Source organism: Belonocnema kinseyi, chromosome 4, assembly GCF_010883055.1.
Source record: "Belonocnema kinseyi isolate 2016_QV_RU_SX_M_011 chromosome 4, B_treatae_v1, whole genome shotgun sequence".
NCBI lineage: Eukaryota > Metazoa > Arthropoda > Insecta > Hymenoptera > Cynipidae > Belonocnema > Belonocnema kinseyi.
In genome coordinates, this window is record NC_046660.1 from 33,785,006 (window position 1) to 33,809,176 (window position 24,171).

General features: G+C 25.8%; 2 protein-coding genes and 1 non-coding gene across 6 annotated transcripts in view; 1 reads left to right on the forward strand and 2 right to left on the reverse strand.

The window, feature by feature from the left end:
- Window positions 1-448: 448 nt before the first annotated feature.
- Trnag-ucc lies at window positions 449-520 on the reverse strand. Its single transcript has one exon. It is a non-coding gene; the product is annotated as a tRNA-Gly (tRNA).
- Window positions 521-1,012: 492 nt separating this feature from the next.
- On the forward strand, window positions 1,013-10,636 carry LOC117171940 (ras-related protein Rab-7a). Of its 4 annotated transcripts, XM_033359616.1 has the most exons (7): window positions 1,439-1,665; window positions 2,183-2,309; window positions 5,595-5,789; window positions 5,881-6,099; window positions 6,183-6,320; window positions 9,644-9,727; window positions 9,836-10,636. In XM_033359616.1, exons 3-6 carry the CDS (start codon window positions 5,610-5,612, stop codon window positions 9,725-9,727), a joined length of 621 nt encoding a protein of 206 aa, XP_033215507.1. In that variant the 5' UTR covers window positions 1,439-1,665; window positions 2,183-2,309; window positions 5,595-5,609; the 3' UTR covers window positions 9,836-10,636. The 4 variants fall into 4 exon arrangements, with proteins under 4 accessions (XP_033215504.1, XP_033215506.1, XP_033215507.1 ...); XM_033359613.1 differs by lacking the exon at window positions 1,439-1,665 and adding an exon at window positions 1,013-1,138 and having other exon boundaries at window positions 9,644-10,636; XM_033359615.1 differs by having other exon boundaries at window positions 1,438-1,665; window positions 5,600-5,789; window positions 9,644-10,636.
- LOC117171939 (general transcription factor 3C polypeptide 1) overlaps window positions 10,627-24,171 on the reverse strand; it is a 41,380-nt gene continuing 27,835 nt past the window's right edge. Inside the window, exons 9-11 of the mRNA XM_033359612.1 lie at window positions 19,925-20,117; window positions 17,022-17,109; window positions 10,627-10,942 (exon numbers count right to left, since the gene is read on the reverse strand). Coding sequence (XP_033215503.1) covers window positions 10,824-10,942; window positions 17,022-17,109; window positions 19,925-20,117 — 400 coding nt within the window. The 3' untranslated portion in view covers window positions 10,627-10,823. The remainder of the gene's footprint in view (window positions 10,943-17,021; window positions 17,110-19,924; window positions 20,118-24,171) is intronic.

A 24,171-nucleotide genomic window follows, 5' to 3' on the forward strand; every position in this document is an offset into this window, starting at 1 on the left:
GGAAAAATGCTTGAACAAATAAAACCAAAATACTACCCCTAATTGTGCAAAACTAAACTACCCTTTGTAGTGTTTAAATCTTAAAATATATTTACCATTTTCTTGTATCGTACCAAGCCAATAAAGTGCTATAATATCCAAAGAATTGCGTGTAAAATTATCAAAATGCACAATTTGAAGTCTACTTTTTTGTCGGCATTTGTCTTTACTGCAATATACCTATTATTTTTACGAAAAATAACTATAAATAATAGTTATAAACATTTTGGGACTGTTGAAGGTCCCAGAACAAAAAATAACCGAAATATGTGTTTAAAAGCTATTTACTCAGAAGAAATCTGTAAAAAAAGTGTCATTTTATGTAATTAGATTGTTTAAAATAATAAGAACTTTTAATGTATAAGGGATGTTAAAATATTTAAAAAAATTTTGAACTGTAAAAAAAGTGTGCGATGGCCGGGAATCGAACCCGGATCAACTGCTTGGAAGGCAACTATGCTGACCATTACACCACCATCGCACTCAAGATTTTCTTAGAATAATAACAGCTGTAAGGTGAAGGTCGAATCTTGAATAGAGAAAAAATTAATAATTCCACAAAATAAAGCAAGAAAGTGGTTCTCAATTTTTAAAACAACAACAAAATCAGAAAATGACACAAAATAATCCATGCATTAATTTCTCTACGTGCGGTTTTTTATTCCAGAAACAATACTGAGACCAGCCGCATCTCTGCCAGCCGACTTGGAATTATTGATGGCCCCAGAGCCGTAAAAAAATTGTTCACTAGTTACAATTGTTTGAAAATGTCAAGTTTATTATTCATATAAATTTTCAAAAACTTTCATTCTTATAACATGCTACCCTCCAAAACTTGTCCAAACTGATTACAATATTATAAAAAAGAGAAATGTAATGAATAATAATATTTTTGTTAAATAACAAGGTGCTCCAAATTCACGGAACGTCCCTGAACCCTTTAAATATTGAAGGAGGGGGAAAGACGAGATCACAAGTGATCTCTTTGTCATGCTATGTAATTCTTTGTCAACTGTGATTGGCATTGTCGTAACTCGTAACAATTTGTCAATGAATGTTAATGAACGAAAGAGGAGAGCACATCATTTTTTATAACTCTGTGAGTAAAACTTCAATACATACAAAACCCTTTTTTGCCAAACATAATGCAAAAATAAAACTGAATCCCCAAATAAAATCGTCTGCTCCAAAATCACTTCTGTTTTGAAATTTGAAATGTTAAGCCAAATATTTATCTGACAAGGTTTTTTTTTACACTTGCCCTATGCACTTTTACACATGCGTAAATGCGTTCCTTTTACACCTGAAGTTGCTCTACAGTCGATTCATCGACAATTCGAGAAAAACGAATCGATCTAGCGAACAGGTGACGACATCGTTGATTACTCTCGTGATTTTTCTGAAACGCCATTTTCTTTGTGTGCAGTCGAAGCAGTCGCATCGTTTAGCTCCCTATCTTCAAAATTTCAAGTGATTTTAAGGAAATTTCTGCTTCTCGATTCGGCGAATTGACTGATATTTCGTGTTCGCTCATAAATCGATATTTTGCGAAGGGACGTTCTAGTATTCAGAAATATCCTAAAGTTCAAGATCGCGTGTTGACAGGTTTCAGAGCCTTACTATTGAGTGAGTAGGACTTTGTTGAGATATCACTATTTATTTTCCAATAACGTCATATCTTTAAATAACCTTTTTCAACAAGAACTAGACTTTTTTCTTCGAATGAAATGTGTAGTTTTGAGAAATATTTTTGCTTAGATTTTTTCGGAGCAATTACAGTTTTTCGATAATACGTCATTTAAAAAGGGGTGTATTTTTCCTATTGACGTTCGATGAATCATTAGTGGTCACCAGTTGTTGAGTGTTTCAAAAGTTGAAAATTATAATCCTTTAGAGTATTGGCAAGAATATTTTAAGTGAGTCCGAAAACGCCTTTAGTGTTGTCAATATTTTTCTGCGACTCTTTTCTACGTAGTAAAATTTCCATTGTTAGAAAGTGAGCTTGTATTGATGATTGTGACGGAGCGTTGTTTTTATTTTTGTGCATATTTCACTAATCAAAGCGTTTGGAATTTTCTTCTTAGCCTTATTATCACATTCTTAGGGTAAGAATGTATTTCATATAAGCTTCTTTGACTTGCAGGTTACTTTGTCTACCAGCTTGAAGCAGAGTTGCAGTAAGTGCGTTCTACTTCGAGGATGTTATTGACTTTGTAGTCGAGAAAATTTGGATTTTGTCGTCGTTTTGTGAACGCCAGTTTGATTAAAAGGTATGATTTTTTACACGTTTTTTATGATAATTTTTCATTCCATTTTGATCCCTATTTTTATACTGTTTTTTTTTTTTTAAGAGAGTGTTGAATTTTCTTATTGTTAGTCAATTTTGAATTTATTTGTACTCTTTTGATCGAGGGTGGTATTTTTTGAAAATTTACGTTTGAATTAATTTTTATGTTTAGAAATGGAAAGATGGCGAAACTTGATAATATTGAACTTTTAATAACTAATGTTTTTCAATTCAAAGGACTTATAATGCTTATGTATTTTGAGCTCGTGATCCTTCCAGTTTTTACAAATGGGAATTAAAAAACCAGCTTTTGCATTTTTTTCTGAGTACTTTAAATATCAATTCTCCCTTTAAAAAAAGGAATTCCTCTCTTAGAAAAATAATTTAACTTTGAAATTTATTTAAAAATCGTACGAATTTTGGCATTGTCATCACAATAATCAGTATGGTTCCATTGTGCTCGATTTCAGTGGCAACAAGTGTTGAAATGATTCATTTTTTAACCTTAATAAGTAGAAATATATTACTCATTAAGAATGGACAATTTTGAGCATTTAAAATTTCAATTTTTTAAATCTCTAACGCTTTTAAAATGTATATGTTTAGTTTAAAGGGCCTTAATGTCAAAGTTTGAACAAATTTGGCCAATTCTGAGGAAATCGACCGAGAATTTCATGATTAAAATTCCATGGGTTTCAATTTTGGTTTTAAATAGAAATTAAAAATCAAATTTTCAATTTTTTTCAAAAATAAACAATTTCTCCCCAGAAAAATGCTACTGCGTCAAAGTTGTAATTAATATTTTAAATACTTTTTTTTCTAATTAATGTATCAAAAACTGAAATTTCGAAAAATCCATTTATTACAATGTGTATTTAATTTTTAAAGATTTTTTCATGCAATAATAAATACATTTTCGGTGAAAATTTTTTTATCTATAGTTTTGTACTGCAACACTTAATTGATATTGCAAATAGTTCGTTTTGTAACTGGTACAATTAAGATTAAATACAATTGTTTATGTTTTAAGTCGCAAAAATTAAGAATTGTTTCATTTCTTCTTCTTAAAATTTAAATTTATTGTATTTCAAATGCTTTAAAATTTAAGTGACCCAATATTTTAAACATTAGGTTTCAAATAGTACAAGTTGAAAGATTTTCTTATACAAAATTGCTGAACAGTGAATGCTTCAATTGAAAATTGAGCAATAATACATTTTTAAAAGCCTCCAATAAAGACCTATTTAATTGTTAACCCTTTTAAATAAAGTTTATCAATCCTAAATGTTTCAATTTGAAAAAAAAAATGTTTTTACGGTTTAAAATTGTAAATTCTTGAAGGCTTCTTATTTATCACCAAAATTTTTTTTGCCTAATTATTAAATATTTGTGCTAAAATTCGGTACAAATAGCCGGGTTTTTGGGCAAACACAGACCCTGACAAATTTTTCACCAGGTCGTTATTAAAAAATTAATTTTTAATTTACAAAAATTAATTTTTTCAGTTTTTCTTGTAAGCGAATCAAAATATGAAAACAATGAAAAAAGCATAGTTGTTCCTTGGAAAAATCGCGGCAAAAATACCCAATCAATTTTTTTTTTTTAATTTTATTTTTCGATAACCTGAGGTTAATTTTGTCTGCTTGAAAATCTAATTTTCTAATTTCTACCTATGTTTAAAACAAGATTTTAAGCGAAATTATATAATTATTTCTGATTTTAATAATCTATAATCATCAGCTAATTATCAATTGTATGATTAGAGTTTTTCCAAAAACAGTCGGGTCAAAAAAATTCTTAGATTTGGTTAGGTTTGGTGATATTTATCAGGCAAAGTCGGATTTTGAAGGAAAAAATTGCAGAAGTTAGGGAATTTTTGTAAAAAGCACTTCATTTGAAATATTTTTGGGTATTTTTCAATATTTCGAGAATTCTTCAATAATTTGAAGGAATTTTTTAGATTTTAGGGCATTTTTGAAAATTTCAAGAACTTTACACATTTTTGAAGGAATTTCAAACACTTTTAAATGATTTGAAATTTTTCAGGGTATTCTAAAAGATTCCAAGTCCAATTGAATTCTGTGATTGAATGGTATTTTAAAGGATTTAAAATATTTTAGGCTGTTTTAAAAGACAAGTAGTTAAATAGTTTTCAAAGGTTTGGTTAGTCCTGAAATTTTGGAACTAGTCCACCTCCTTTTCCAACTCTCCAAATTTTGTGGACGATTGAACGCAGCCTTTTAGAGATTTCACGGCGCTTTCAAGAGCTTTAAAACATTTAAAAAGATTTGAAATATTTTAGGGATGTTCAAAAGATTGCAAGTAATTTTAAACTGAATAGAATAATTTGAAGAGATTTCAAAGTATTGAATTTCATAGTTTTGGAAGATATGGAACGATTTTGCAGGATCTATAAGGTTTTACAATATTTGGAAGTTCTCAACGTATTTGAATAATTTGTCCAGGATTTCAGGAAATATCGTATTTCATAGAATTTCAGGGAATTGTATTATATTTTAATGTATTTCAAAATATTTGTTTCCTACTCATTTAGAATTCACCCTGAAGTCTTCAAAATTCTTTAGAGTTCTTCTAAATTTACTCAATTCAATTTGTTTAATTTTTTTTATTTATCTTAAGTCTTTGCAAGTGACCTTAAATTATTAGGAATTTCATCAAATACTTACTTACTTCATTGAAATGAATTTTGTCATATTTTAAAATAATTTTCTTGATTTTTTAAATTAGCTTTAAATTGTTATGAATTTCATTGCATTTTTCTCGTTTTCCTTTAATTTCCCGAAATTCATTCCAATTTTTCTGATGTCACTTGCATTTTTATTTTAATTTTTTCCAATTAATTTACATTCTTTTGAATTGAAATTGAATTCTTTTGAAGTCTTTTAAATCGAATTCTTCTAAATTCAAAAGAACGGTAGGCACATAAATTCTGCATATTATTCACTTTTTTATTTGCATTGGTCATTTTTCCAAGTAAATTAGATTGTGGCGGCCCTGAGAATAAAAAAGAAAAAAGGTATAAATCAAAATATTAAATTGTGTTATTCTATATATGCAAGATTCTATATTAAAATTAATAAAAGATTATAATGTTGTTTGTTAAATATTAATAAAAGTGATACTGAAAAATTATTCAGGGAAAAATCAGGTAATTTTCAAAATTAAATTTTTCGTCCACCCTTATTTGATCGAAATTCGAAGTTACTTTTTCTTCCGCTTAAGATTATATTTGATCTGATTGTGACAGACTAGAAGTAGCAAAATGGCGTCTCGCAAGAAAGTACTACTAAAAGTAATCATCCTGGGAGACTCAGGCGTTGGAAAAACGTCGTTGATGAATCAATACGTAAACAAAAAATTCAGCAACCAATACAAAGCTACTATTGGTGCTGATTTTCTTACTAAAGAAGTTATGGTTGACGATAGGATAGTTACTATGCAGGTAAATATTCACATAATTTACTGTTCCCATTTAATCTAAAATATATAAATCTATTGCAAAATCATTAATATTTACATTATATATTGTTTAGATTTGGGATACTGCGGGACAGGAAAGATTCCAATCGCTCGGAGTAGCATTTTACAGAGGTGCCGACTGTTGTGTTCTTGTTTTCGACGTCGCAGCACCAACTTCCTTCAAATCCTTAGATTCATGGAGAGACGAATTTTTAATACAAGCATCGCCAAGAGATCCCGACAATTTCCCGTTTGTTGTTCTTGGAAATAAAGTCGAACTTGAAAATAGAGCCGTAAGTTCACTAAATCTCATGAATAATTCAAATAATCATTTTTTAACTATAATGGGTGTTTTCTTCTCTCTTTTTTTTTTTAGGTATCCACGAAGAGAGCTCAACAGTGGTGTCAATCCAAAAACAATATCCCATATTTCGAAACAAGTGCAAAGGAAGGAATTAACGTTGAGCAAGCTTTTCAAACGATAGCAAAAAACGCTCTAGCCCAAGAGAGTGAGGTAAATACTTTTAGAAAGTTTTGTTAAACAACTTTTTTAGGGGCCATTCAAAACTAGGCCCTCTTTAACTGTAATTTTTTCTTCGATTTCATTTGATAAACGCCTGAAATAAAACACGTATAGGTAGCATACTCAAGTCAATATGAAATTCGAAAAATTTAAAAGTCGAAATATATTTCATTTTCAATCAAAGAGTTGAGTTTTTAAGCTAAAAATCGAATATTTCATATAAAAGTTGACTTCTAAACCCGACAAGTTGAATTTTCAACCAAGTAGTTTAATTTTTAATAAAAAAAAAGCAGATTAAACAGTTCCATTTACAAGAAAATAGTTCATTTCCAATCTACAAAGCCGTATTTTTGACCAAATAGTTCAATTTTCAAATGAAAAAGAATGAACTTCAACCACAAACAGTGTAATTTTTAATCAAATAGTTGAATCTCTAAGCTAAAAATACAAATTATTTAGAAGATAGTTTAATTTTCCACCCTGAACTTTCCTACCAAAAAAAAGAGATTTTCAATCCGAAAAGTTGAATATTCAACTAAATAATTGAATTTTCAACCTACAAAGATAAATTTTCAATCAAATGGTCGAATTTTTAAACAAAAAAGGTCAAACTTCAACCAAAGACAGAGGAATGTTCAACAAAAATGATAAATCAACAACAAAATAATTTATGAAGTTCAACTTTGAATAAGTTAATATTTGATATTTGCCCAAAAATATTTTAATTTTAAATAAGAAATAGTTGAATTCAACTAAAATAGACGAATTTTTAATCAAATAGTTCAATCTTCCGCTGAAACATTTAGTTTTAACCATTTGCATTTTTAACAAAAAAGATTTTTCAGTCAAGAGGGAAAAAATTTCAACCAAATATGTAGTTAAATTTTCATAACCAAAAATGTGAATTATCTAGAAAACAGTTAAGTTTAGACTAAAAAATATGAATTTTCGCCCAAAAAGTGCACTTTTAATCAGAAAGTTAAAAGACGCATTTTTAATCAAGCATTTGAATTTTTAAGAAAAAAAGTTAATTTTCAAGCAAAAAATAAAATAAAAATTTGCAATAAAAAAATTGATTAGCATGCATTTTCAACCAAATCATTGGTAAACTAAAGCCCTTTTTTCAACTACAAATTGAACGATTAACAAAAAGAATGACCTTAACAAAGTAGTTGAATTTGTAACAAAAAAGAATTAATTTTAAACGAAAAATTGTTGAATTTTCTTATTGAGTTCTATTAATTTAGATCGCATATAAGCGAAAAAAATCTTCTTAATTAACCCGAAATCTTTGCAAATTGTAATAAATCTTTGGCAAGTCATTGAAATCTTCGTCAAACATTTGAAATCTTTGTAAATTCTTTGTGAAATCATTGCAATTATTATCGAATGTTAAAAATATTTGCGAAATATTTTATAAAGATTTGATAATATTTTTGAAATGATTTAAACTATTAGAAAATCATTCAAATCTTTGTGAAATCATTGAAATCTTTTGCGAAATCATTGAAATCTTTATGAAACAGAATATTTTTGAAATATTTATTATATTTTTTAAATTGTTGAAATGTTTGGGGAAATAAATTAAGTCTATGAAATCTTCTTAAACTGTACGAAATCTTTACGATATATTTCAAATAATTTATAAATATTTGATCATATATTTGAAATGATTGAAATTTTTTCAAAATCATTGAAATCTTTGTTAAATTGTTAACATATTTAGGAAATTATTGAAGTCTTTGTAAACTATCCGACTTTCTGGCGAAGCATTTAAAAATCTATGTAACATGTTTATAAAATCATTGAAATTTTTGTCAAATCTTTAGAAATCTGCAAAATATTACAAATATTTGGTAATATTTGTGAAATTATTGAAGTCTTTATAAACTATCCGAATTTTTTGCGAAGCATTGGAAATCTTTGTGAAATGTTTATAAAATCATTGAAATTGTTGTCAAATCTTTAGAAATCTGCAAAATATTACAAATATTTTAGAAATATTTGTGAAATTATCGAAATATTTGTGAAATCTTTGGGAAATAATAAAAGCCTTTGTAAAATCTTATAAATCTGTCCGAAATCTTCGCGAAAGTTTAAAAAACAGTGAAATCTTTGAGAAATTATTGAAATTTTTGTGATATCTTTGTCAAAATTTCGTGCAATCTTTAGAAATTTAAAATATTTTAAATATTTTTAAAATATTTGGTAATATTTGTGAAATTATTCAAATTTTTGGAAAATAGTTGAAGTCTTCGTAAAATCTTCTAAATCTACCCAAAAACTTTGCGAAATATTTAGTAATGTTTGTGAAATTATGGAAATATTTGTGATATCTTTGGGAAATAATTCAAGTCTTTTTAAAATCTTGTAAATCTGCCCGAAATCTTCGCGAAAGATTTGAAAACAGTGAAATCTTTGATAAATCATTCAAACCGTTGTTAAATCTTTGAGATATTATTGAAATTTTTGTGATATCTTTGTCAAAATTTCGTGCAATCTTTAGAAATCTATGAAATATTAAAAATATTTTAAAAATATTTGGTAACATTTGTAAAATTTTTTAAATATTTAGGAAATAATTCTAGTCTTTGTAAAATCTTTTAAATCTATGAGAAATCTTTGCGAAATTTTTGTTAATATTTGTGAAATTATTGTAGTCGTTGCGAAATCACTTCAATGTTTGTGCAATCTTTGAAATCTATCGGAATTTTTTATGAAACAATTGAAGTCTTTTTTAAATGTATTCGAAATCTTTGCGAATTATTAAAAATCTTTGTGCAATCTTTGAGTAATCATTAAAGTATATGATATGTCAAATCTTTAGAAATCTGAAAAATATAAAAAATATTTTAGAAATATTTATGAAATCTTTAGGAAATAATTAAAGTCTTTGTAAAATCTTTTAAATCTGTCCAAAATCTTCGCGAAAGATTTTAAAACAGTCAAATCTTTGATAAATCATTCAAATCGTTGTGAAATCTTTCGCAACAAGAATTTTATACTTGTATTTATTATTATTTACTATTGTTAATTAATTATTATTTATTTAAATCTGCATTTCGTATAATATTATTATACTATTTACAAATCCTTTCATTTAGATGCTTTCCTCTCGGCTTTATTTGTAAAATAAAATGACTAATTTAAAATTTTTCAAGCATTTCAAAAAATTGTTACTCACATTCTTCCTTCCGTCGCAAAAATTTTAGCCCCCTCCCCTCCCCCGCCAGGATGGTTAAACGTAGTTTTTGAACAGTCCCTTTTTTAAATGTCTACACTAAGAGAATCTAAATCCAATAATCAATTTGCAGGTGGAATTCCCAGAATTTCCAGACCAGATTAAACTCACCAGCGACCAAAGGAACAACGGAAAGGGGGATTCATGTGCTTGCTAGGTACCGATTAAACGTAAAAAAAAATAATAATAAGTTTTGGACGTGTATGTTAAGAAAGCGCAGTTTGGATAATACATTAAGAATCTCTGCGTAAAATTTTTGCAACAGGCACTGCAATCGCTGAAGCTGGCTAAATTCCAGCGACTGTACCTCAGTTTATACTTTCCTATCTTTCATCTGACCACTTGCGTTGCGATTGAAACGGATATACTCAGATCGTTTCGATCATTGTTGCCAATTTCTACACACTGTGTCTGACGACTATCGAATGGAGCAATAATAAAGACAGATTACTGTAAATGGACCACAGAGATTTAGAAAATAATCTCCGAGTGAAGGAAGTAATCTAATCGCGCTGTCCAATTTCTGAAAAATTAGAAACTTCACTGTTAACGACGCGGATCTTCTTCTCTATGAGGAGGAATCATTCAATTCCAGACGCAGATAGTGTTTTGTAATTGTTTATTAGTTCGAATGAACCACAGCCCTTTTTTTGTACGACGTGGTTTACTTAGCAATGATTTCTTATACTTTACTAATTTTAAGTAGTAAAGATCACTTTCAAGAGTGAGATCCACATAGGCTTAATCGATTTATTATGCGTTCGTAACTATTTTTATCAGTACTATTGGGTGATTTATAATAATCTATTGAGATTTTTATTGCATCGTTAGAAAGATTATTATTAAGGGATAAGGTACACTTATGTGCATGCAATTAAGAAGTTTCATCGGAATATAAAAATAAACAGATTTTACAGAGCTAAGCTCATAACCATGTAAAATAATTGATTGGAAGAAATGATTTTTAACAGTGACAACGTGACCGGAACATTTATCACTATTCGGTTGTTGTAGTTGAGTGACTGTTACAGTTGCAGAAAGAAATCTATCGTATTATAACTCCAAATATTGATGTGTATTTTTCTTAATTTATTATTCTGTTGTTGAACATTTAAACACCCTCGTAGTTATGTAACAGGAAACACACAGCTAGCCAATAAGCGACTAGTTCTTAAATAAATCCAATCGAACACATTCGATGTGCGATTTTACATGACAAAAAAAGAAATAATCATTAATTATATTACAAATAGTTACGAAAGAAAATCGGAAGTGTAGGTTTTGCTGCTTAAGTATGTACCGAATCGCAGAGTTGCTCCAATTTCGGATTCAATCACTAATTCCTCATCCTGGGCCAAGCCGGGGATTCCCGCTGAAAATTAAAAAAGCACATATCATTCAAATAAAAGAATTGCATTAGGAATTCAATTTAATTTTGTCAGTTTCCGGGATCAAAGCGTGTTGCAAAAGCAAGCCTCACAGACTGGATCCTATATCCCCTAGAGGCCTCACAGTCTCTGTGGGATTAAATATAGGGACTAAAACGGTACTTTTTGTCACGACTGTAGCTTACTTTTTTTGTGCTAAAAGCGTAAAAAATTCCGGATAAATTCACAAGACTTCAAAACTATTCAAGTCAATTGGAACAATAGTTTGAGAGGGCTCTTTAGAGTTTAGACCTAGGGACTTAATAGATAAATTACAATTACAAATTACAATAACTTAAGGGCATGTGATACTTAGAAAATTGTCGATTTTACCAGTTATAGGTTCCGACGGCTTTTTTTCTTTAATAATCAATATTTTGTCTTAAAAATTTGGGACATGATAGCGACCATGCTAACGGACGTCCCCGCACACTTTATTTGTGTTTTTTTAAAATTTTTTGTTATTGCTAAGAACGTGTGTACATTTGGAGGTTATGTATGTTACAATTCTACTGTGCGTTATTTCCAAACTACACAATATTTTTGGCAAAAAATTTGGACTTGCAAATAAACATAGTAACTAATCTCCCGGAACTAACCCTTTTTGCAGGCAAACAAAAAAAGTTTATTTCATAAATAATTTCCAGATTATCGGAAAGGCAGAGATGAAAAACGACGTAACCTCAAAATAATGCATATGCATAACATTTTTATTTAGCACAATTATTTTTTGTTTTTATTATCCCTCAAAAAAGAGTCTGGGGACGCCCGTTATGATATTTTATAGCATCTCCGAATTCAGTTTTTAAAAATTTTCATTTTTGTGGAAAAAAAGGCGGGGAAACTGTAAGTATCACATGTCCTTAAAGATATGAAGAAACTTTACTGAATACAGAAAATGTTTAATGAGCTTTAAAAATGCAAAGGAATTTTAAACAATTTGATCCAAGGTCTAAAAATTCAAGGTAAGGTTAAAAGACTTCAGGCTTAATTACTTTTAAGAATTAAAAAAAAATCCATTGAATTAAGGGCATGTGATACTTAGAAAATTGTCGATTTTACCAGTTTTAGGTTCCCCCGGCTTTTTTTCTTAGCATAAGAAATATTTTGCCTTTAAAATCTTGGAAATGATAGCGAACATGCTAACGGACGTCAAGTATCACATGCCCTTAAGTAGAATTGAGAAAAATTCAAGTAAATTACAAAAATCAAGAGAATTTCAAATAATTTAAAACAATTCAAGGTGAATTCCAAAAAAAAATTCAAATCATTGAAACTCAACTAATCTTGAACCAAAGAAGTGACTAAAGACCACAATATTTTTTTATTCAATTCAAAAGAACTCAAGTGAATTGGAAAAAATTTAATCTAAAAAATCCATTTATTGTGGTAAAATTTGAGTTAATTTACAAGAATTTACGGGAAATTAGAAGAATTCGATGAAATTAATAAAAAATCGAACTGAAATTAAAGAACAATCCAGTGAATTTAAAAAAAATTAAAAATATGCGAAAATTCCTTGAATTGAGTAAGTTTCAAATAAGTTGAAAGTTAAGATAATTAAAAATAATTTGTTAAAATGTCTAAGGATTTAAGAATGAGTTTTAGAGACTTCAAGATGTATTTAACAACAAAAAATTAAAAATCCATTAAATTGAGTAAAATTGAGTGATTTAGGAATAATTCAAAAGGATTTAAAAGAATTCAGGGCGAACTTCAAAAACATTAAAAAATATCTTTAAATCTTTGAAACCCTACGAAATACTTGAAATCCTGGAAAATGTATTAAGATACTTTGAGAGCTTTTAAAATCATTTAAATCTACGAAAATCTTATAAACTTCATTTTTTTTAAATATCCCTTAAATCTAAAGAAAAAAGTCTTTAAAATCTCTATAAACTACTGAAATAAATATAAAAATTATGAGATTTACTTAAAATTTCGTAAAATATTTCAAATCCTTTGATAACTTTTGAAATCACTCATAAATTAAAAAATCTCTCGAAAATGCCTGGGAATCATTTTCAGTGACACTCCAATATTTAAAATCCTTTGAAATCCCTTTAAATTGCTAAAATCAATTGAAAAATTAATTTTAATCTTATAAAATGACCTAAAATATTAAAAATCTTTCGAAACTTTTTAAAGCTATTCAGAAAGCCAAAGAATTTGAAAAAATACTTGAAAAAATTTGTAAACCTTTGATCATTTTATCAACTGATTCTCAGGATCAATTAAATAAAAACTTTTTAAAAATCCATTGAATTAAGTAAAATTGTGTACATTTAGAATAATTTAAGTGAATTAAAGTTTGTTTAATTTTTTAAAAATAATTGAGGCTAAATCAATAAGAATTCAGGGTAAATTCCAAAAAGTAATTTAAAATATCTGAAAATGTAAGAAATACCTCACTTATCGTGAATAAGTTTTTTGAAATTCACTAAAATATGATAAAATCCCGTGAAATTCTAAAATATTTTTTGAAATGCACGAAAATGTATTATAATAACTTGAAAGCTTTGGAATCCCATAAAATCATTGAAATCCCCGGAAATTGGTTTAAATATCGTAAGACCTTTATGTCCTGTAAATAATAATGCATTTTCTAGAATTTTAAAAGATATGGAACGATTTTACAGAACCTATAATTTTTTAAGATATTTTAAGGGATTTTCAAGCTCGCAATGTGTTTTCATACATTTTCAGAGGTTTCAGAAACTATATCAGAATTAAACAGGATTTTATAATATTTTTGTGGATTTTAAAGAATTAATTTTTTTAAATTCACCCTGAATTCGTATTAATTTATCTTGAATACTTTTAAATTTTTTGTCATTCTTAAGAATTTGTTTATGCCTGCCATATTTTACTTAATTCAATGGATTCTTTTTTAATTTTTACAACTTTTATTAAATTGGTCCTGAGGATTAATTGATAAAATGATTAAAAATATGCTGTGGTATTTTCTCATATTCATTGGTACTTTCAAGAGCTTTAAAAAAACTTTAAACGATTTTAAGGGATTCGAAATATTGAAGGTTATTTTCAAAGATTACAAAAAATTTTAATTAATTTAAGTGATTTCTGGGATTTCAAAGGATTTGAAATATTTTAGGCTATTTTAAAAGAGTCCTAGGCATTTTCAAGAGCTTTTAAAATATGTCGAGGGATTTCCAAATATATAAAAGAATTTGAAATATTTTAGGGAAATTTAAAAGATTTCCAGGAATTTATTATTTATTCCAATAGTTCGAAGGTAATTCGGAATATTTTAAATATAGTAGAGTATTTTAAAAGATTCAAAGGCATTTTCAATATATTTTAACAATTTCAAGGGATTACGAATGATTTTAGTGAATTTAATATTTTAATGGATTTCAAAGAATTTATTCACAAAGAGGGAGGGATTTCGTAGGGTCTCAAAGATTTCAACAGATTTTCAAATGATTGTTTCAATTTATTTGGAATTCGCCCAGAATTCTTATTAATTTATTCTGAATTCTTTTAAATACTTTTGAATTCTTATAAATTCACTTAATTTGATTCCATTAAATAGATTTTTTAAAAAGTTTTTGTTTAATTCATCTTGGAGTCTTTAAAACTTACCTTAAATTCATGTACTTAAATCTTGTACATTAAATTCTTTTACATTATTTTTAATTTCTTTAAACTCATTTCAAACTTTCAATTCAATGAATTTTTTCAATTCACTTGATTTTGTTTTAAATCCAGTTTTATTTTTAATGATTTTCATCTAATTATTTTCGTTGCCCTTCAATTCTTATCCATTTTATTGCATTCTTTTATATTCTCTTTAGCTTGTTTAAACCGATTTAAAACTTATTCAATTCAATACATTTTTTCATATTTTTGAATTTTTTGAATTCACTTGATTTTAGTTTTAAACTCAGTTTTATTTTAAATGCATTTCGTCGAATTCTTTTCGTTGTCCTTAAATTCACTCAAATTGTATTGAAATAAATTGATTAATTCAATTTTCAAAAAAAATTAAATTCTTTTGAATTGTTTTGTAGTCATTATTCACTTTTTTGGTTAAAAATTAGTAGGGCATCAAAGATCTGAAGAGATTTACCTCTTTTCTTAATTCCCTTAATTCTTTCTTAATTCCCTTAATTCTTTGGAGTTCTTTTGCATTTTTTTAATTTACTTGAAATATTTTAAATTGACAATGAGTTTCAAATCAAATGTAAATCTATTAACATCGATTACAATGGAAGAATTGGAAAATTTATAACGGAAAGCTTTTGTTAAACATTTAAATATTTCAACTTAAACCATTTTAATTGAAACACTTTAGAAATTTAATCTTTGAATTGAAAATATTTAAAATCTCCAAATGTTTCAAATTCATTGATTTCAAATTTGAAATTATTGGAAACTACAGAGATAAAAGTGCAACAATTTGGAATAGAATCGATATGTTCAAAACACAACAATTTTTAATATAGTAACAATTTCAAAATTATTTAATTCAATCATTTAAAATTGAACGACTGTGAAGTCATGATTAAAATTGTGACTAATATTTAGTTTGAATATTCCAAAATATCAAAGCTGACTGCTAAAAATGCAATAGTTTTAACTTTTTAACGATTTTTAAATATAAACCAATAATATAAATTCAAATTTAATGCATTCCTAACTTAATATTATTAAGAAGAAATATAAAGTTTTAACAACTTCAAATTTAGAGCGTTAACTTTAACAACTGTAAATTTCAATTACTGATAGACTTACAACTCGAAATTTGAATTATTTTTCAAATGAGAATTGTAAGAATTCAAACAATTTTAAATTGGAAACGCACAAATATAATTTTGGTTTTAAGGTGTTAGTATCTCTTTAAAATTTAAATTAACCATAAACAGAAATAACTGATTTCTGAAAATTAAATTATTTTCAAATAAGAATCATTGTAATAATATTGAATATTTTAAATCATATTTATTTAAAATCAGACAGTTCATAAAAAAAATTGTGAAAAAAGTGGATGATTTTTTAATATAAGTATTAAAATTTGAACGGGTTGAAAATTAAATAATAAGATGAATATCACATAGGAATCGTTTTAAATTGAACATTTACAAGTTGAAAGCATTCAAAATTTAAATTTTTAGTACGTGCAGTTATTCCTAGTTGTAAAATTTAAAGACTGAAGATCACAAAGGGGGAATATGTCATCTTTAAAGCACGATAATTGAGACCGATATTATATTCCAAGAGTAACATTTATTGGCAAAAAAGTATGCTTTTATTATATTTTTATATTAAAAAGATGATTATGATACTAAAATAACAGTCTCTTTTTAATAACAAAAATATTATAAATAAAATTGTCAACATTTTTAAATTAAAAAGATCTATATTAAATTCTACATATTAATGAAATTTATAACAGTTTAGTTTTATATTTTAAAAACTAAAACTCTGATAATACAAAAAAAAGCATTCAAAAATATTTTCGGAAAGTATAGCAATACTGAAAAATTACTATTTTTACGATTTATATGATTTGATTTCAGCGTTTCAAAACAATCTCTCATTTTAATGAATAATAAATTAATATGGAGCATTTTCGAATATTTTATAAAACATATTATGCAAAATTAGTGATAATTATTAAAAGTTATTTGGAATCAACGTTGATAAATTAATTTTTAACGATAATAAAATCTTCGTAAGTGTAAGATTAACCATTTTAACGGAAAGCAGTAATCCAGCTTTAAAATATTGAACTTCACTCTTGATTTTTATCTTTTTCAACTAAATACAAGTGATATCTATGAATATAAAACATTAGAAAAATGTTTCGAATATTATTTATTATTATAAGTGGAAAATGATTGGGAATAAACTTTTTGTTAGTCAGCCTTAGATATTCGAATGCTCCTCGGTTTTCATAAAATATGAGAGTAATGGCTAGATACTTTTTAAATACATAAATATTAAAGATAACTAATTATCTTTTGCTGTAAATAACAAATTACGTTTGTAAATACTTACAAAAGTGTAATTTAACTGGTTTCGTGAAGAGAGAAACTCGAGGCGCCTTCAGGACTTGCACGTTCAGACATTCCAATTCAACGAGCATCTGCAGGTGAATAAATTAAATTAATTCGAACTCTACAAATTCGAAAGCATTCCAATTCGGTAGCGTTATAAATTTTAATTTTACAGAGTTTCTTTTATGAAATATTTTTTTCAGTTACTAGGAATTCAATTACTTAAATAATACTGAAGAGATCATTAATCATTTTTTAACTTTTCTTTTCAAGTCCATAAATGTAAATAATTTAAAAAAAAGTTTATTTTATCTTTTACTTAAAATTCAATGTATATTTAGGTAAAATTAATTTGGGTACTATATTAAATTTAATTTAAATTGCTTCAAAATCCTCACTTTTCAAGTAAAAACACTGCATTTTCAACCAGCTATAGTAATCTTATACCAAAAAAAGACGATTTTTTTAAACAAAATAGATGAATTCTCACCCAAGTAGTAGAATTTTGAACTAAAAATGAATTTTCCACAACAAAATTTCAACCAAAGTAATGATTTTTTAAACTACAATTATGAACTTTCAACAAAGTAGTTTTATTTTCAAACACAGGCTGGAATACTTGAATTTTCAAGCAAGAATATTAATTTTCTAACATAAAAGACAATTTTTCAAAAAAATACATGAATTGTCAACGAATCAGTTGAATTTTCCAATAAAAAAAGACAAATTTGTAACCAAATCGTTACATTTTGAAGTAAAAAAAAAATCAATTTTAAATCAAACTGATATAACTTCTCATCTAAATTATGAATCTTCAACTTTAATAGTTGAAAGTAAATAGTTCAAGAGTACAAAATTAAGGACTCCAAAAATAAATTTGTGATCAAAATCATGATTTTTCAACTAAAATTATGATTCCTTAACGGGAATAGATGAATTTTAAACCAAAAAGATGAATTCTGGCACAGAAAGTTTAACTTTCAAACAAGTAGTTTTATTTTTAACCAAAAATAGAATAGGTTAATTTACAGCTTAAAAAATGATTTTCAAACTGATAAATTTTTAACTAAATTGATGAATCTTCAACTATAATTGTTGAGTTTTAAAGAAAAAAGATGAATTTTCAACTAAACTGATATATCTTAACTAGAATAGTTGAATTTCAAACAAAAAATATGAATTTTTAACTAAAATTCTTTAACTAGAATAATTGAATTCTTATACAAAAAAAATGAATTTTCAACCAAAAGATTAATTTCCATCAAAAAGACAAATTTTCAACTGAAAATATATCTTTAAAGGAAAAATATAATAGTTAAATTTTCAGTTTAAAAAATAATAATGTTGAAAATGAAATAAAAATATTTAATTATAAAAATAAAAAAATTAATTTGTAACTAAGAAGATTAATTTCTACCAAAAAGGCAGAATTTTAAACAAAAGACACGAATTTCAAACAAAATATACGCATTTTTAAATAAAAAAGATAAATAATCAACCAAAAATTGAATAGTTATATTTTCAGGTAAAAAATTGTTACATTTTCAAATAAAAATATGAATTTTTAATTAACGTGATGTATCTTAATTGGAAAAGTTGAGTTTCAAAAAAAAATGAATTTTCAAATAAAAACCGAAAGATTAATTTCCACCAAAAAGACAAATTTTGAATTAAAAATATATCTTTGAAGCAAAAATATAATAGTTTAAAAAAAATTAAGGTTGAAAATAAAATAAAAATATTTAATTACAAAAATAAAAAACAAAAATAAATTTTCGACCAAAAAAATAAATTTCTACCAAAAATGCCGAATTTTAAACAAAATACACGCATTTTTATCTAAAAAAGAAAAGTAATCAACCAAAAATTCAATAGATAAATTTTCACTTAAAAAATAGTTACATTTTCAAATAAAAAGATTAATTTTTAACTAAAGTGATGTATCTTAATGGAATAGTTGAATTCAAACCAAACTAATGAATTTCCAAATAAAATTATTTAACTAGAATAATTTTTTATACGCAAAATTAATTTTAAACCGAAAGATTAATTTCCACTAAAAAGACAAATTTTGAACTAAAAATATGTCTTTGAAGCAAAAATATAATAGTTAAATTTTTAGTTAAAAAAAATTAAGGTTGAAAATAAAATAAAAATATTTAATTACAAAAATAAAAAACAAAAATAAATTTTCGACCAAGAAAATAAATTTCTACCAAAAATGCCGAATTTTAAACAAAATACACGCATTTTTATCAAAAAAAATAAATAATCAACCAAAAATTCAATAGATAAATTTTCAGTTAAAAAATAGTTACATTTTCAAATAAAAAGATAAATTTTTAACCAAAATAACGAATTTTCAAACAAAATTATTTAACTAGAATAATTTAATTCTTGTATGCAAAATTAATTTTAAGCCGAAAGATTAATTTCCAACAAAAGAAAAAACAAATTTTCAACTAAAAATATAATTTTTCTAGCAAAATTTAAATATCTTATTTTGTATATAAAAAAAAATAATGTTCGAGCAAAGAGATGAATTTTTAAACAAAATGATTGAATATTTTACTGGCATATTAAAATTTTCAGGTAAAAAATTAATTTCAAATAAAACAAAATTTCAAAAAAAAGTTAAATACAGGAATGTAAAGCTACTTTTACCAATGCAGAGTTATTGTTATTCAAATTTATATTGCAATTAAAAAGAAAAAATTAGGGACACTTGTGAAAAAATTCCCTGACTTTAAACAAAATTGCCTGACAATTCCAGGTTTTCCAGGTAGGGTAAACAGACACATTATGTTAGAATAATTTTTAAAATTTTTAGAAAACTAATCTGTCCAATCATTTATAGTATAAAATTTTTTATGAAATATGATTTACATTATTTTATATACCAACCTCCACTAATTCTCTAGTGTGGAAAGGATGGAGTGCTGGAACAAATCTGTTTTGAACTTTACTCAATGTTGCTCCAGGATGTTTTATACAATAAGATAAAACAGCTCCCATCATTCGATCAAGGACTCGTCGATTTAAAGATCCATCTACCCGAATCCAGGGTTTTATTACCACTTTAATTTCTTCCGCTGAACTGAAATTAAAAATTTTATTAAATACTTTGCAAGCCTTAAATGACAGAGATCAGTTTTTCTCCAGCATTACCTCTTTTTTGAAATTTGCCAAATCTCAAAAAATTCCCGTTTTCTCTTTAAATAAGCGATATTTAAAGTACAATATTTAAATTACGTGGAAAACTCTCTCAAATCAGACTGTATGTCAGAACTATAAAAACCATTGTTCGTTTTGCGCCTACAAAATTATTCTGTTCGAAAGTATAATTAATTGCCGCGAGTAGAGAATGTTATTTTTTTTATTAACTTACAGAATCCTTTTTATAATTAAAATTATATTTTTGGTTCGTCTATAATAATAATCAAATGCATCTGTATAATATTAAAGTAAGAAAATAAATTAGTTATAAATAAATAAAGTAGAAAATAAAAAATAATATATCATATCATAAATATAAATATTTAAAAACCAAGTTTTAGGTACTGAAAAATAGTCCAATAGAAAAAAACATTACAAAAAACCTTGAAGCTGAAACATTTTAAAACATGTTGAAGATATGAAACCTGGAGACAAAGGTCGTTATATTTTTTAAATTTATAAAGTAGTGTGGAGCAGTCTTAAATGTTTTTTTTTAAATCTCACCAATACAAAATTTACAAGTGTTTATTGGACCTATTTCAAACTAAATTCTTTAGGATTTAAATTAAACTAAGGCCGAAATATTTTTTCGCTGAATCCATTGAAATTTAATGTTTTCAGCTTGGCCTCTCGACAAGGAAAGGTGAATTATTTTACAAATTTTTAGAAAAATAATCCATAAAATTATTTAAAATAACATAAATTTTATATAATATGATTTAATGCAATTTAACCCTTAAAGGGCACACTTCCGTATAATTACATAAAAAGCATACTGGGTGTCAGGTACCCAAGGGTATTAACACGTGTGCTGTGCCGACGGTATTGGATAGTTTTCTACAAGAAAAAAAATTAATGACGTTGAATGTATTTAGTTTAAGGAGAAAAGGGTTTCATAACAGTTTTTGAAATTTAAAGTAGTTTCGAAAAATCCTTTTTGGAAAAAATTAAAATATGACTTCTTTCACTTTAAAATTCATAACTTTTTAAGTTTTTGATATTTTTACTTAAAATTTTACTTGAATACTTCCGAGATATACGGCGCTTCAAAAATAAAATTAGTCTTATAGTGTTCGTTCCAAAGCAGATATTTATTCTAAAAAATAAAAGCTTCAATTCAATGAAAAATGAAACACCGTACTTTGCGTGATTAAACGATTTTATTGATTTTAAACTGCGTATAAAAATGATAAAAATCAAAATTGTGTGAAAATGACATAGAAAAATAGGTGTTCATGTCATTTGTTAATCTGGCGCCATATGTTCCATTTTCTTGAATTTGGTACGTAATGTTAAAGCGCAAATAAGTTGCTGGGTATTTTGCACCCAGTATGCCCTTTGAGGGTTCAAATAACTTCGATTAAAAAATGATGTTAAATCTTTAACTTTAAAAATTTTCCATTTTAGATGTTCATTTGTAAGCGTATATTTTCAACAAAACAAAATTTAATAAACTTTTTAAAACTTAAACGATTAAAAGCGTTTGAAAATGAAACTTGGTAATAAAAAACGTTTTAATTTGCTTAACTGTAATTCGAGTATTAAAAATTGAACATTAATTGATTTTAAAAGACACTTTAATTTAAATTCAAATCAAAATATAAAATCCAGTCTAAAATATTTCTTTGTGAACTCATTCAATATAAAACTTATAATTAAATAAAAGAACAATTTTAAAATATTTATCCTTATTTGTTTATTTAAAATCAACAATTTTAAATGAAATATATAAAATCAACAATTATAAATCAAATATTCAAAACTCAACAATGTAAAACTTCATTGTTTAAAAAGATAAGCCTTGAATTATTAAAATTTCAGAGTTCTAAATTCAAACGTAAGACGTTACAAATTTTTAAAAATTTAAGTGAAAGTGTTGATTTTTAAACAATATTGAGCAATTGTCTGTTTAAGACAACTTAAACCTAAAATAATTTAACTCCTAATTTAGAAAGTGTCCAGTTACAAAAATGTTAGTGTTCAATTTTTAATGTTATTATATTAAAATTGATTAAAATGTTTTCAAGATTTAAAAACTGTATTGATTCATTCTTCAATTTAGAGCATTGCAAATGACAACGAAGATTTATAACTTTTTATCAGAAATATTTAAACTGTTCAATTCATAAAAGTTTAAAAATTAAAATAATGCAGTTTAACAGCACATAATTTTAAATTGTTCAATTGAAATGTGTTGAAAGCTCTCATTTTATACGTGTGTAAATTATTAAGCGTTTAAATAAAAAAAAATTGAATTAAAGACTGTTTTAAGCTTCAATTTTAAAGATTTAAAATTCAAAATAGTTCTATTTTGTGCAACTCTTTTGAATTCTTGTTCTATAATTTGCAGTTTAATTTTAAGATTTCGTATTTTCTAATTTCAATGACCGTGACTAATTTTTTCAAACCGGGAATAGACCGCGTAATTTTTTCTCCTGGATTGAAATGGCCACCCCGCTTTTTAAAATGTCAAATATTGTAGATGCTCAAACTTGAAATATTTTTATTTGGAGTTCAAGAGTTTATAGTGTATAATAGACAAATCAAAAATATATAAAAGATTCCAAATAATTAAAAAATTCCAAAATATTTTAATGATTGCACCAAGATTTAATTTAATTTATTAACGGTTCCAAAAGATTAATATTTTGAAAGGTGGAACAGTTTGAAATTAAAACAATATATTGCAATGATTTCCCAAAGATTTGACGTACATTTCTTAATGTTTCAAAAATATTAATTTTACAAAAGATTTAACTGTTTTCAATCAAAATATGTATATCAAAATATTTAAAAGATTCAAACGATTAACAAAATTTCAAAGGTATCAAAATATTTCAATGATTTCACAAAGATTACAAAATATTGGGAATGATGGTCGACCATTTCGCCACATGGTGCCGAAAACTGGAACTAGAAAGAGTAGGTACAATTTTAATCATGTGTATTTTAATTTTTGCATCAAAGTGTTTTATGATTGTTTTGTGAAGTATAAAACAATGATAGAATACTAAAAACTAATAATCATTCAAAATAAATAGTTGTAGATAGAATTTCCATCTTATACAGTGAAAAAAAAACACATTTTTGTGAAATAGGTTTAAAAAAAAAACAATCATTACATGTGAGTTTCAATTAATTTTAAGCTTAAATAAACGTTAATTAACGTATGTAGTGACAAATTTGATCTATATTATGCCAAGAATATGAATAATAGACGACTGGAATTTAAAGACGAATTCTAACCTTACTGTTAGATCAGATTTGTGAATAGTAAATCTTTAATGTATAAATTAATAAAAATTTACTTTGAGTTCATTTTTCCTTCAAAATAAGTCCATTAAAGTTTATAATCTTTTGAAAATCACAATAAAGAGAAATTTTTTTTTTTTTAGAAACGTATTTCTGTCGAAAAATGTGGATTTTCACTGTATAATATGTAAATTCCATCTAAAATACTTTGTTACCGATAAAGAATTATTTTTATTATCCAATAAATATTTTAAACTCCACAAAAAAATGGTTAAAACACTTTTATGCATAAATTAAAATGCATCTTAAAAATCGTGCCTATTCTTTCTAGTTCGAATTTTTGTCACCAGGTGACGTACCATTCCCAATATTGAAAGATTTCAAAAGATTAAAATTATTTGACAGTATTCCAAGGGTTGAACAAGATTTCAAAGACATCAACATATTTCGAAAGTTTTTTTCTTCTGATTTCACAAAGATTCCAAAACAATTCGAAAAATATCAACATATTTAATAGAAAATTCAAAGATATCTACATATTTAAAAGATTTTAAACGATTAAAAGAAAATCCAAAGATATAAAAATATTTAAATGATTTCACAAAGGTTTCAAAAGATTCAAAGTATTTCACAGATTTCCAAGAGTTCGCCAAGATTTCAAAGATATTAAAATAGTTCGAAGG